Here is a 14,656-nt window from a genome sequence, read left to right on the forward strand (position 1 = left end):
ATGTGATTTTGCCTATTGTAATTTTTTTAACTTTTCCTATCTGTTAACCAATTACCGTATTTTTCGGACTTTGACACATTCCCCCCCCCCAAAAAAAAAATGTGTAAGGAGGGGTTGTCTCATAGTCCGAATGCTCCTGACTGTGGCTGGAGAGGTGGCAGAGGAGTGGGTCACAGGAGGCAGGAACCAGAGACGGGGCTACCAGTGTGCCGCTAATAACGGAAGTGAATATTCACTGTTGATCACTCTCATAATCCAGTCTGCCTCTAGGCACTGAAGTTGACATTGAGGGGTGGGTGGAATTATGGGTGTGGGGAGCAGTGACTATTCAATCTCTTTAATAGAGGGCACACATGATCACCCAGCCGCCAACTTATTGCTGCAGCTGGGTGATACCGTCTGTCTGCTATTGGAGAATGAATATTCACTGTTCCCCAAGTCCATAATCCCAGGTGTCGGGAGCAGTGAATATTCCGGCAGCTGATGTCTGCGTGTAACAGCAGGTGCATGGCAGTAACGTAATGCGATGTGCCGCTTATACACTGAATTCACTTGCTGGTATCAAAGACAACACCGCACTCAGGGGGAGCAAAGGGATGGTGAGTATAATCTTTTTTTTTTGTCTGCAGAGTGATTAGGGACATATATACCAGGATGGCAGATGCACAAAAATCATTGGTGCAACCTGCAGCCCGGTAAGGGGGCCCATCTTCACGTGTAAATACCAAGATAGGAATCATATATACCAGGATAAGGGACATATATTCCAAAATGGGCCCAGGATGAGGGCCATATATATCAGGATGATTGCCATAAGGATGAGGATTATGTATACCATGATAAGTTCCATATAGACCAGGATGGGGATCATATATACCAGGATGAGGGCCATATATACCAGAATAGAGACACATATAACTGGAAGGGGCTCAGGATGGGGGACATTAGTACAGAATTGGGGGATATTACCCCCATAACAGTGTCGGCAGCAGATTCCCCCATAACAGTGCATCATGACTACATTTTTTGCTTCAATTTTTTTTTCCTATTTTCCTCTTCTAAAACCAAGGTGCGTTTCATGGTCAAAAAGAAAGAAAATTATGCCTTCTCTGACCAATTCTTACTTGAGCAATTGATTTTTGGATAAAACCCTTTGACTCACGGTACATCATGATGGGTTCTCCCATGCGACTCATCTGATAGCAGAAAGTGGTAGAGATGGGTTTTCAAAAGCCGCGCAGGTAACCAGATGACGATGGAAATATAAGATTAATGTTGCTTTATTTTCATGCTCAGGTCAACGCGTTTCAGGAGACTCAGCTCCCTTCATCAGGACAAACAGGCAAAAGAACATAAAATCTGCTGTAATAGACCATGTTGGCATTATATACCATTGTAATGGCGTCATGATACCACCCCCTTTGAAAAAAACTCAGCGGGAGTCCATACATTTGAAAATAAACATGACGTATAGCATTCAAATTGCAGAATTTTAAGGAGGAGTCTCCATTAGATTTCTTTCCTCAAGTCCTAAATGCATAATACCACTTAATAAAATTTGTTATGAAAAGAAAAATGTGTGTGTGAATATATGTGTCTGGGATTTAAACAAAAATAATTAAATCCCAGACACATATATTCACACACATTTTTCTTTTCATAACAAAGCATGAAAATAAAGCAACATTAATCTTATATTTCCATCGTCATTTGGTTACTGGCGCGGCTTTTGAAAACCCATCTCTACTACTTTTTGCTATCAGCCAATGTGGGGACTGCTGCCGTGACCTGGAGTTACATGCTTATATAGGAGTTGTGACTGTCAAAACTTCCATTGGTGAGTTGAACCACGTCATTTAAACCTCCCCTTTTGCCTATTGGGGCAAGACCCTATTGCGCTTCTTTTTCCACAGTTCTCTATGTGACTCATCGGACAACAGGACCTGATTAATGATAAAAACATTTGCCATATTCTGAATGCAAGAATGGCTCCTCTACTGTGTGGGTTTTCTCATGGTCGACAAGACTTGATTTACCATTTAAACATTTCAAGTATTCACTTGAATGTGTGGCTTCCTCAGATGTTTAACGAGAGCTGATTTCTGAGAATAACATTTTCCACATTCAGAACATAAAAATGGTTTATCCCCTGTGTGAACTTTTCCATGGACAACAAGAGCTGATTTCCTAATAAAACATTTACCACATTCCAGGCATGAAAATGGCTTTTCCCCTGTATGAGATATTTGATGCCTAACAAGACATGATTTCTGAATAAAACATTTCCCACACACTGAACATGAAAATGGATTCTCCAGAGTGTGATATTTTTGATGGTTAGCAAGGGTTCTTTTCCAGACAAAACATTTTCCACATTCTGGGCATGAAAATGGCTTCTCCCCTGTGTGAGTTTTTTGATGGCTATTAAGATTTGATTTCTGAATAAAGCATTTCCCACACTCTGAACATAAATATGGCTTTTCCCCTGTGTGAATTTTCTGATGCCTAACAACTTCTGATTTCTGAATAAAACATTTCCCACACTCTGAACATGAATATGGCTTCTCCCCTGTGTGAATTTTCTGATGCCTAACAAGTTTTGATTTCTCTCTAAAACATTTCCCACACTCTGAACATGAATATGGCTTCTCCCCTGTGTGAATCTTCTGATGCTTAACAAGTTCTGATTTCGCACTAAAACATTTCCCACACTCTGAACATGAAAATGGCTTCTCCTCAGTGTGAGTTTTTTGATGATTGGAATTTTGGTCTTGTTTGAAAAGATCAGATGATAGAGCTTTCCGAGGAAGGACTGGAGGTATATCTGGGACAACAGCATGCTCTTCATATGTATCATGTGTGATACTCTCATCATCTGTTCTAAATTCTGAAGATATTAGATTTCCATCTGAACTCCCAATACAGTCATCTGCTAAAAATAAACACAATGTTATTATTTTTTAATGATATCTTGAAAGTACTTTTTTTTTTAAAAACCATAACATCAGAAATTAAATTAGGAAAAAATGTATTCAGCATCTCCTTGTCCAATTTCGACATCTAAAGGCCGCTTTACACGGAACGATATCGCTAGCGATCGCACCCGCCCCCGTCGTGCGTGCGTCACGGGCCAATCGCTGCCCGTGGCGAACAATTTCGGTAGTACGCGTCACATGCACACACCTTACTAACGACGTCGCTGTGGCCGGCGAACAATCTCTTTTTTAAGGGGGAGGTTCGTGCGTCATCACAGTGACGTCACACAGCGGGCCACCAATAGAAGCGGAGGGGCGGAGAGCAGCTGTATTAACGTCACTCCCACCTTGTTGCCGGAGGACGCAGGAATGCTGTTGTTAGTTGTTCCCAGGGTGTCACACGTAGCGATGTGTGCTGCCTCAGGAACGACGAACAACCTGCGTCCAGAATGAGCAACGATATTTTGAAAATTAACGACGTGTCAACGATTTTGTGAGTATTTCGGATCGTTAGCTGTCGCTCTTAGGTGTCACAGGCAATGACATCGCTAACGAGGCCGGATGTGCGTCACGAATTCCGTGACCCCAGCGATATCTCGTTAGCGATGTCGTTGCGTGTAACGGGGCCTTAAGAGCTACATCTTCATTAATTCGCATCTCCCATTCCTGGCACCAGTTCTCTGGAATGTGCAACAGTAAATAATCTTATTAATTGTCACACTGTGACTGCAGGGACAGGGGGCTCCTATACTGTCCCTCACGCTAAGGGACCCTAAACTATTCCTAACCTCTGGATTACCCCTGAAGGTGGAGATGCCGAAGTCTCGTGCCTTAAGGGTGCTTTACACGCTGCGACATCGCTAACAATATATCGTCGGGGTCACGGTGTTTGTGACACACATCCGGCGCCGTTAGCGACATCACAGCGTGTGACACCAAGGAGCGACGTGCAACGATCGCAAAACCATCTAAAATCGTTGATACGTCGCTCCTTTTACAAATATCGTTGGTGGTGCATTCCGCTGATTGTTCGTCGCTCCTGCGGCGTCACACATCGCTATGTGTGACGCCGCAGGAATGACGAACATCTCCTTACCTGCATCCACCGGAAAGCAGGAAGTAAGGAGGTGGGCGGCATGTTCCGGCCGCTCATCTCCGCCCCTCCTTTGCTATTGGGCAGCCGCTTAGTGACGTCGCTATGACGCCGAACGCACCTCCCCCTTGAAGGAGGGATTGTTCGGCGGTCATAGCGACGTAGTTGATAAGGTATTGTGACGTATCAACCGGCTGTATTACAAAGGGCCGGTATGTTTTGCAGAAGCATGGGTGCTCTGCAATGTGAAGTTGGCTGGGACCTGTGGTTCCACAGGATTGCATTACATGCAGAGCCATGGAAGGGTGTGTGATGCTGATTACACACTCCTTACCACCTGTGGGTGTGGCTCCAGGGGTTAAAGCAATCCTGTCTCTGAACCTAGGTGGAGTGTGTCTAGGGCAGTCTAGATAGAGACTGGCTCTAGACTTCCAGTGTGTGGGCTGGAAACAAGTGAGAGCAGAGCAGGGAGCTCTGGGTGTATCAGCCTGTGTGGAGGCTGAACACAAGGCTCTGAAATTGAGCCTGAGTTAAGACTGAGGTGAGTGCAGCCAGGCCAGGGCTGTAGGGCCGAATCTCTCCGGGAGGAGAGACAGACAGGGGTCTGCAGAGGGTGCTGGAAGGAACCTTGGCTAGAGCTGTACGCTGGCAGGAGCCAGAGAGTGGGGAAGTTGCTAAAACTTCCACTGTGGATTTTATGTTATGTGTTGGACTCTGAGGATAAAGCCAAGTACTGACATCGTTCTGTTGTGTGACCTCGTATGGTTTATTTGAGCTATTAATAAACCCTATGGTCTGTTAAAGAGACTAATTGTTCCGGTGTGCGTTAATCCTGATACCTGGCGTGTGGCCCTCATACACTCGGGGCCCACATCGTTACATATGGTGGAGAATGCGAGCATGCGGTCTGGTTGCTAGGGGCAACGCAGCCTGGTTGCTAAGGGCAACGGCCTAGGACGTATTGCTGTGGATCGGCGGGTCCACGAAAATTTTGTCTGCGCACTCAAGCAGCTGGCGGTGGATCGGCGGGTCCACGAACAGTGACAGCGCTCTCAAGCACCTGGCGGTGAATCAGCAGGTCGGCGGGGTTCCGTGCTGCAGTGGCGAGAGTCCATCGACTGGAGGTTCCAGGCCAGCCCGGAATTGCGGGGCCCTGTTTGGTGAGCAGTGATACACCACCGGCTGGAGATCCTGGTTGTACGGGCGGTACAACCCGGAAAGGTAAGTGGTTCTCTAACCCCCCCTCTGTCTTTAACCACCGGGTATTACCCATTGGAGCGCCCCTCCTGTTCCTCTTTTCGTTGCAGTATGAAGGGGCTCCTGAGCCAGCAGCACCCACAGCAGGTGCTAGGAGGTCCAGTGACAACAGTGGGGGCTAAAAGCCAAAAAGAGGGAATGGTCCCTGCGGATGTTCTGGAGGAGCTGTACCAGTTCCTGGTGCGGGGACAGCAGGAGCTGTCAGTATGCAGCGATGTCAGTCATGGACCAGTTTGAGCGTTCCCTTCGGGGGCCAGTATGGACACTGGGTGCCCAGGGAGATAAGGGCGAACGGTGTGAACTGGGGGCTAAGGACATTGCATGGAAACCGCAGAAGGGGATGGTTACCCAAAAGGGGGCGGAGTCCCAGAAGGGGATGGTTACCCAAAAGGGGGCGGAGTCCCAGAAGGGGGATGGTTATCCAAAAGGGGGCGGAGTCCTGGAAGGGGGTGGTTACCCAACAGGGGGCGGCGCCTCAGAAAGCGCCGATGACCCACACGGGGGTGGAGCATTTTCAAGCCGAACAGGTGGACTATAGCAAGGGGCAATGGGGTTCGCCTTACCTATGTCCTACCTGCAGTATAGGCTATCCATCCGATGTGAGGCCACAGAAGTGCTCCGTGGACTTGAATGGGCTACGTGTGTCTGGTCTGTTAGACCCGGGGAGCCGGCTGACCTTAGTGAGACCCATGCCCAGTCTCCATTTTATGGATGGTAGGACAATAGAAGGAAGCTGTGTGCATGGGACCACTAAAGAATATCCTCTGGCCAGAGTGATGATTCAGACGCCCGACCGTATGGGGCGCCCAGATGTGGGTGTGGTTCGGGATTTAATCTATCCAGTTATCATAGGACAGGACTGTGAGTTGTTTAAGGACTTATGGAAGACAGAGGCCGGGACCGATTGCATGGGAATGAGTCGGCAACCCCCTAAGAAAGCCTCTTTACCGTATGAGGTTAAAAGGGGTCCTTGTTGTGCAGTTATGTGTGGTAAGGAGGAGATAGCACCTCCTAAAATTGACTGTCCTAAGTTAGGGGTGACCAAAGAAAATGATGGACGGACCCAACTTAGTGACATAAGGACTAAGGGAATAACCGATAGTGTGACCGTTAAAAACGAAGTAGTTCCAGGGGAGGAGACTGACACCTGGTTAAGTGGGGACATGTTAGTCCAGGACACCAGGGGGAGTGATGATGACTCCAGTAAAGACACTGACTCTAGAAAGGGGACAAACGAGTACAGTGAGGTACAGATGAGCGAGAAGGGTAAAACATCCTCTCAACGACGAAGACGTAATAAGCGCCGAGAGGGGGCACAGTGTATGCTGTCTGAGGGTGCACAGAAAGTGACATGCCTGGGTAATGAAGACATGGTGCCAGTAACAACTGCTATGGTAGAGTCAGACAGTGATATCCTACAAAAGAAAAAGGAATCAGAGACGGAACTGACACATTGTAACGACAGAAATCAACAGGGTGAAAACGCAGAAAAGGAGCCAACCAAGGACGTAATGGGGGTGGTCCCTATGATTTCCCCGGGTGCAGCTGATAGTCTGTCAAGCGAGAGAGGTATAGGAAATGGAATCCTGGAGAGTGAGGGGGTGGGGGGGGGGGGAATAATCCCCAACAGTCATGGTGAGCAGACTGGTGAACTACCTGGTGCTGGGGTGGATGACAGCGAATTCAGCCCCAAATCTCTAAAAGGAACAGAGTGCCATGTTGAAGGGTGTGACACCCAGGCTGAGGGTGACACTGCAGAGACCCCAGAGGAAGTTGAAGGTAATGCAGTGAAAACCCAAGAAACAGCTGGCGCTGAAGTGAAGAGAGCCTCTGAGGAGGTGAAGTCTGGACCAGAGGTCTCATCCAGGACTGAGAGCCCGCCTGACCTGCTTGGTAAAACCAAGATGGAGGATATAGAGAAGGTCGTGGGTAAGAAGAGTAACAAACCCAAAAGGTTCTGAAGCTGAGGCGGGTACACTGGCAAGCAGTGATGTGCTGCCAGAGAAACCGATAAATCGGGACAACAGTGGTCCGTGCGATGAAGCCATGGAGAAGGAGCCGACCCCAGAGTTGAAAGCTGAATCCTCTCCCGCTTCTGAGCGAGCTGACGAGCCACCTATCGGTGAGGCGGCTGAAGGTGAAGCAGCTGAGACCCAAGAGAGGGGTGACTATGACAAAGTTGCACCCCATGGAAAGGCCGGAGGTGTAGAGGTGGAAGAAGCCTCGGAAATAGTGTGTCATAGACCAGAGAGGTCCGCAAGTGAAGACTCATTCAAGAGGATGAGCAAGGACCATCTGTAACAAGAGATACTTCTTAGGCAGGCTACTGAGAGTCGAGTAAGGGAGCTGGAGAAAGAAGTGGCAAAGCTCCGAAGTCGCTTGGCAGAGTACCAGTCCAAGTCCCAGGTAGCCTTGGAGCAGATGGAGCAGCGAGTGTCGATCCTGACCAAACTTGTTGAAGCAGGGGAGGCCCAAAGAGAGCTGACTCTGGAAGCTAAACCGGACGAGTCATGCAAGACATGGTGAATAAGTCGGGATGGGTGAGATTAAGAATCCCTGCTGCTAATGAGAGCTAGATACTCAGGGAAGCTGGTATGGTTCCGTTCGTCTGTGTCAGGACTGTAGAGAGTCTTGGAAACATTCGAAGCCTTCTTGAATATCGGGTACACCATGTACGTGACATGGAGCGGTTGAGGCAAGAAAACCTGAAAATTCAGGAGCAGTTTCGCCAACTTTGTGGGGGACAGCAGCCGTCTTCCACCAGTTGTTCAGGGGAAAGAAGTGGAAGATGGCGTGTCGGTCCAGTAGTTAAGACACGTGATAGAAGGAATCGCCGACAGAGAAGTAACCTACGATGTACTGTAGATAGTGGCCGCTATGAGCTTAGAGTTCCCGACAGTAGCCCTGGGGCTACACGAGTAAGCCTAGGTTCGGACAAGACTGTAGGTTTGACTGAGGACGTGTCTCTCTACTACGGTGACCCTGGGAGGGGGTCAGGGAGAGAACGGTCCGGAAAGGGGACGTCCTTTAACCCTAGGTTGACACGACAGGGTTTGGTGACAGTGTCGGGCGATGTCTCAGGGACTAATGCTCTGGTGGGGCATGGCGGCGGGGATACCCGGTCTCGCGGCCCCAGGTCGTTGGCAAGTGTTCTCCCCTACGGGTTTGAACAGAGGGGGAGGGTATGTGACGTATCAACCGGCTGTATTACAAAGGGCCGGTATGTTTTGCAGAAGCATGGGTGCTCTGCAATGTGAAGTTGGCTGGGACCTGTGGTTCCACAGGATTGCATTACATGCAGAGCCATGGAAGGGTGTGTGATGCTGATTACACACTCCTTACCACCTGTGGGTGTGGCTCCAGGGGTTAAAGCAATCCTGTCTCTGAACCTAGGTGGAGTGTGTCTAGGGCAGTCTAGATAGAGACTGGCTCTAGACTTCCAGTGTGTGGGCTGGAAACAAGTGAGAGCAGAGCAGGGAGCTCTGGGTGTATCAGCCTGTGTGGAGGCTGAACACAAGGCTCTGAAATTGAGCCGGAGTTAAGACTGAGGTGAGTGCAGCCAGGCCAGGGCTGTAGGGCCGAATCTCTCCGGGAGGAGAGACAGACAGGGGTCTGCAGAGGGCCCTGGGTCCTGGAAGGAACCTTGGCTAGAGCTGTACGCTGGCAGGAGCCACAGAGTGGAGAAGTTGCTAAAACTTCCACTGTGGATTTTATGTTATGTGTTGGACTTTGAGGATAAAGCCAAGTACTGACATCGTTCTGTTGTGTGACCTCGTATGGTTTATTTGAGCTATTAATAAACCCTATGGTCTGGTAAAGAGACTAATTGTTCCGGTGTGCGTTAATCCCGATACCTGGCGTGTGGCCCCCATACACTCGGGGCCCACATCGTTACAGTATGTGCTTGTGACGCTGCCGTAGCGATAATGTTCGCTACGGCAGCGATCACCAAATGTGGGGCAGGTTCTATCGTGCATGACATCGCTAACTATCGCTAGCGAAGTCGCAGCGTGAAAAGCACCCTTTACTATTCTCTTGACCAGATCTAATCGGTTATCCCCCCGGGGCAGGAAGGGACAGGAATATGGGTATGGTCACACAGGGCTTTTTAGGTATGTTTTTGCTGTTTTTGTAGCTGCAGATTTGCCATGGTTTATGCAAATCCATGCTAATAAAAAGTGGCTTTTTAAAGTACCAGCAAAGTCTATGAAATTTCTGAAAGCTCATGCACACACACACACACACACACACACACACACGCAGATTTTTTCCTGACTGTTTTGTTAAAGACCTGCATTTTTCCTGCAGATTTAAAAAAAAAAAAATGAGCATGTCAATTCTTTGCAGCGTTTGTGCAACATTTCTTCATTGATAAAACACATTTTGTAGAAAAAAAAAAAAACGCACCAAAAACGCAGATGACTCAAAGGAGATTTCCTGCCACAAGATCATGTTTTGGTCAGGAAAAAAATTACCAATTACACATTGCAAACTCACAGAAATAAACAGTGAGGGACTAAAGAGAAAAGCAAGAGCAGGAAGGCAGCAGCAAAAAGACAACAAGGGTTAACACCACAACAGCTCACAGTAATAATGCACAACAACTACCCGTAAGTCTGAATCACAAGACCTCACCAGACCAGTATAAGTAACCTATAGCTGGCATTAATGAAATAGTTCAGCCAGCATATACAGAACGGGAGCAAACAATACTTTCTCCTCTACAGCATGTGATCAAAAACATTAACAAGCAGCTCAGCAGAGATTAACTCTTGCTAGCCTGCCCAAGTCTGTGGTTTGATGCCTGCGTCTCCCTGCGCTGTTCACAGATATCAGAGCAGTTAACATGCAGAGTACCAGACCAGTCTATCTCCTTTTCAGCTTTAGATCCCGGGTTTGGGATTATTCTCAAAAGTAAAAAGTCCTTTTGGTCCATTGCCTTTTACATATTTCTGTCATTAAAATACATTAACACCTTAAATCCGTATATATGCTCTTTCCCATAGGACTACATCTCAGTCTGCCACAATATACTGGCTATCTTTATTCCTCCTTATACATGTGTTATTGCAACGATAGGTGGTTGCGGCCTATATAATTTTTGTTCAACCTTGACATTATATATTACACGTATATTTATACCTGGCCAATTAAGTTACTTGTACTTACCTTACGTTTTTCCTATTCAAGCAAACTTCATAACAACCATATGTTCCTATAGCATATGGGTTATGCTCTATCACCTTTCCCATAGGTACAGTATGTCCTCGTTTATTTTAGATTGGTAACAAAGATACTGATTCCATTCCAGTATTCATTCTACGCCTCAAGTGATTGCACGTATCTTGATTACCATATTATATATATATATGATATATAATATATATATATATAATATAGTACAGACCAAAAGTTTGGACACACCTTCTCATCTCTAGAACAACTGTTAAGAGGAGACTTTGTGCAGCAGCCTTCATGGTAAAATAGCTGCTAGGAAACCACTGCTAAGGACAGGCAACAAGCAGAAGAGACTTGTTTGGGCTAAAGAACACAAGGAATGGACATTAGACCAGTGGAAATCTGTGCTTTGGTCTGATGAGTCCAAATTTGAGATCTTCGGATCAAACCACCGTGTCTTTGTAGAAAAGGTGAACGGATGGACTCTACATGCCTGGTTCCCACCATGAAGCATGGAGGAGGAGGTGTGATGCTGTGGGGGTGCTTTGCTGGTGACACTGTTGGGGATTTATTCAAAATTGAAGGCATACAGAACCAGCATGGCTACCACAGCATCTTGCAGCGGCGTGCTATTCCATCCGGTTTGCGTTTAGTTGGACCATCATTTATTTTTCAACAGGATAATGACCCCAAACACACCTCCAGGCTGTGTAAGGGCTATTTGACTAAGAAGTAGAGTGGTGGGGTGCTACGACAGATGACCTGGTCTCCACAGTCACCAGACCTGAACCCAATCGAGATGGTTTGAGGTGAGCTGGACCGCAGAGTGAAGGCAAAAGGGCCAACAAGTGCTAAGCATCTCTGGGAACTCCTTCAAGACTGTTGGAAAACCATTTCCGGTGACTACCTCGTGAACCTCATCAAGAGAATGATAAGAGTGTGCAAAGTAGTAATGAAAGCAAAAGGTGGCTACTTTGAAGAACCTAGAATATAAGACATATTTTCAGTTGTTTCACACTTTAAGTATTTCATTCCACATGTTTTAATTCATAGTTTTGATGCCTTCAATGTGAATCTACAATTTTCAGAGTCATGAAAATAAAGAAAACTCATTGAATTAGGTGTGTCCAAACTTTTGGTCTGTACTGTATATATATACTCCGCGATGTCAACGTCGGTGTATGACACAATCTTGTATATTATTATGATTTGTGAATGTAGTTCACTTTCTTTAAACTAATTCTTTGTTATTTATTTTATGTATTATACACAACCCTGATAAAGGCTCTCCGAGCCGAAACGTTGGTTTATTTTTTGTTTAAGATTTGGCCTTGCAATAAAATCACCTACGGATAGTTACCGTACCACGTTTTCATTTTTATGAGTGTGCCGAAGTTATTCTACTTTACTGGATTCATTTTTTACTTCTGAGCATTTCCCTATCATAGTTAGTGAGCCAGGTTGACTCCTCTCTACTGTAATTAAGAGACCTTTGGTCACATGATGTGATGTCAAAAAGGTCCTTAAGCAGTCCTATAATTGGCATATAAAATCACTGGGGCCCCTAAAAAAATGGTAGCCCTGTAAAATTGCCCAGTTTGCACTCCCTTCCCCCTAATGCCAGCCTGTCTTCTGTTCAGTTCTTTACGACACCTAAGAGAGTGGGGTTCCTGAGAAATTGTCTCCTCCCAACACTGGTCCTGACTGTAACTAGGGCTTATTTATGGAGTAGGACTTATATTTCAAGCATTCTCCAAAAATCCCATAAAATCGTGCTAGGTCTTATTTTCGGTGTAGGTCTTATTCTCAGGGAAACAGGGTATTCATGAACCCTCTGCAGGTCTTTGAGTTGCCATCATAACAACATAGAGAAGACACTAGAAACAAACAGCAGAAGAAGCAGAAGCAAAGAAAATACAGCTGAAAAAACCCAGAGCAGAAAGTCTAAAAATGTACACACAAAATTAGTGCAGAAAGTACAAGAGTAGATATCTCTTACTGGATAGAGCTGGAGGAAACACATCCTGAGGAACATCGGGACCTTCTTGTTTACAGTCCTGTGGGAGAAGAGGACGGGGACATCTCTCTGGTGTTGTCCTCTTACTGGATAGACCTGGAGGAGACACATACAGGGACTGAATTCATGCCTTACATACAGATAATTATAGGTCGTGTGTATTTAGTCCTGTCTATTACCTGGTGATGTGAGGGGCTGGGGAACCTCCATCATGACATCCGTGTACAGATCTTTGTGTCCTTCTAAATACTCCCACTCCTCCATGGAGAAATAGACGGTGACGTCCTGACACCTTATAGGAACCTGACACATACAATGATACCGTCACCCCCGATCCCTTCATAGCGTTACTGTATAATGTCCCAGCATTCCCAGCAGTGTCACCTCTCCAGTCAGCAGCTCAATCATCTTGTAGGTGAGTTCTAGGATCTTCTGGTCACTGATGTCCTCATGTATCGGGGGGTGAGGTGGAGGCCCCGTGATTGGGCTCAGGGGTCTTGCCCATCCCTCAGACACAGGGGCCTGACAGCGCTCACTAGAGGTCTTCTTCACTACTGTGTAATCCTGGTTATGGAGAGACACAGTAATAAATCTCACTCCAGACATTTCCAGAGTCCTCACCTCTCCAGTTCTGTCCATCTGTTATTCCCATAGATAAGAATGATGTAATGTGACGTCATCAGAATCTCTCACCTCTCCAGTAAGCCGGAAGAGGATCTCTAGGGTGAGGTGTAATATCCTCTCCGCCATCTTGTCCCTGTCCCTATCCATCCTGGACAAGAAATGTTGTAAAACAGAATAAATCCTCTGAAAGGATCTGATATTATAAGGACCTGAATGGGAAGGAGATATGTAAAATTAATGGAGATAATAATGGAAGGAAGATATCATTTGGGTAAAAATATTGGTAGAGACCAGCACCAGCCGGTTTGCAATCTCACGGAACCAGTGAGTAAAGAACCAGTTAAACTGCAGCCCCTGTGTTGTTTGAATTCTTCCTGCACCTCGGCATCACCATGCTACAACCACTATCATTTTTCCCCTGGGGCCAAGCTCTACTTACGGAGAGCCACAACATCCAAGCTGCTGAATACTATCAGCCCCAGCAGTGAGAGACTTTGCAGCGGCGGCTTTCCCCATATAGCAGCATACCGCATGTGGCGTTATGAAAAACATTTTATTTTCATTTCCAATCAATTTCCCCTTTTTTATGCGACCCCCAGGGTTACAGAACCGGGCACCAGCCATACCCGTGACGTGTCCCAGTGATCCAAGTACCCCATAGTCCTGGGGTTTGTCACCATCCCACCCAGACACACACCGGAGCTTGTCCCACCCAGACACACACTGGCGCTTGTCCGGGGGCTGTGCTCTGATGGACGGACATAGAAGGGAAGTAGAGAAGTGATGGGCAGACTCGCAGATATCCAGGATTGGCGGGTCTAACCAGGTTTATAAAAAACAAAAAACAGATTCCCGCCCAGAATTCATCCTGGATATCTGGTCAGACACCAGTCCCCATATCCGTCTATGGGGTCCAGAATCTGGTGCTCAAAAATGCTGGTAGAAGGGATAGGGGGACTGGAGCAATGGATTACAAGGTCAGGGATACAGATGAGCGAACCCTCCGTGGTTAGGTTCGTCGAACTGAACAAGCGGCGTGTTTGCGAATCTTGCGAACTTCGAATCTTTATTGAACCTTATGGGATTCAATGGGAGGCCAAAAGTAAGCCATAAAAAAATAGAAACACCTTGGTCAAAAAGCTTCCAAAAATGTGTTTCACAGTGCAGCACCAATGTTTTAGCATAGCCATTACCTACCTAGGCTATTGACAGAAGAAAAGAATGAGAGACAGGTGTATGGCTGGTGCACTCACACCCCTGCCAGTACAGACAAGACACAACTTGGGGACCTATGTAGTAGTCTTGACATTAAAAATCCTTCCAGGGATACGGTGGAACAGTAGCATCAATTGACCCTTCTACATGCTACAGTGACCGGTCTAGGCCTCTTGGTCACAGAGTCACAGAATCCTAGCACTACCCACCAGACATAAGTTTCACCCCCATTTTGTAGTCTGGACATTGAAAATCCTTCCAGGGACACAGCGGTACAATACCATCACAATACCATCA

General features: G+C 46.7%; 1 protein-coding gene across 1 annotated transcript in view; it reads right to left on the minus strand.

Moving 5' to 3' along the window:
* The window catches only part of LOC142313143 (uncharacterized), a 135,943-nt gene that overhangs the window by 33,715 nt on the left and 87,572 nt on the right, over nucleotides 1-14,656 (minus strand). The window contains exon 9 of the mRNA XM_075352131.1: nucleotides 2,061-2,735. Within this exon, the coding sequence (XP_075208246.1) occupies nucleotides 2,061-2,735 (675 nt within the window). The remainder of the gene's footprint in view (nucleotides 1-2,060; nucleotides 2,736-14,656) is intronic.

This window comes from Anomaloglossus baeobatrachus, chromosome 5 (assembly GCF_048569485.1).
Source record: "Anomaloglossus baeobatrachus isolate aAnoBae1 chromosome 5, aAnoBae1.hap1, whole genome shotgun sequence".
NCBI classification, from domain to species: Eukaryota; Metazoa; Chordata; class Amphibia; order Anura; family Aromobatidae; genus Anomaloglossus; species Anomaloglossus baeobatrachus.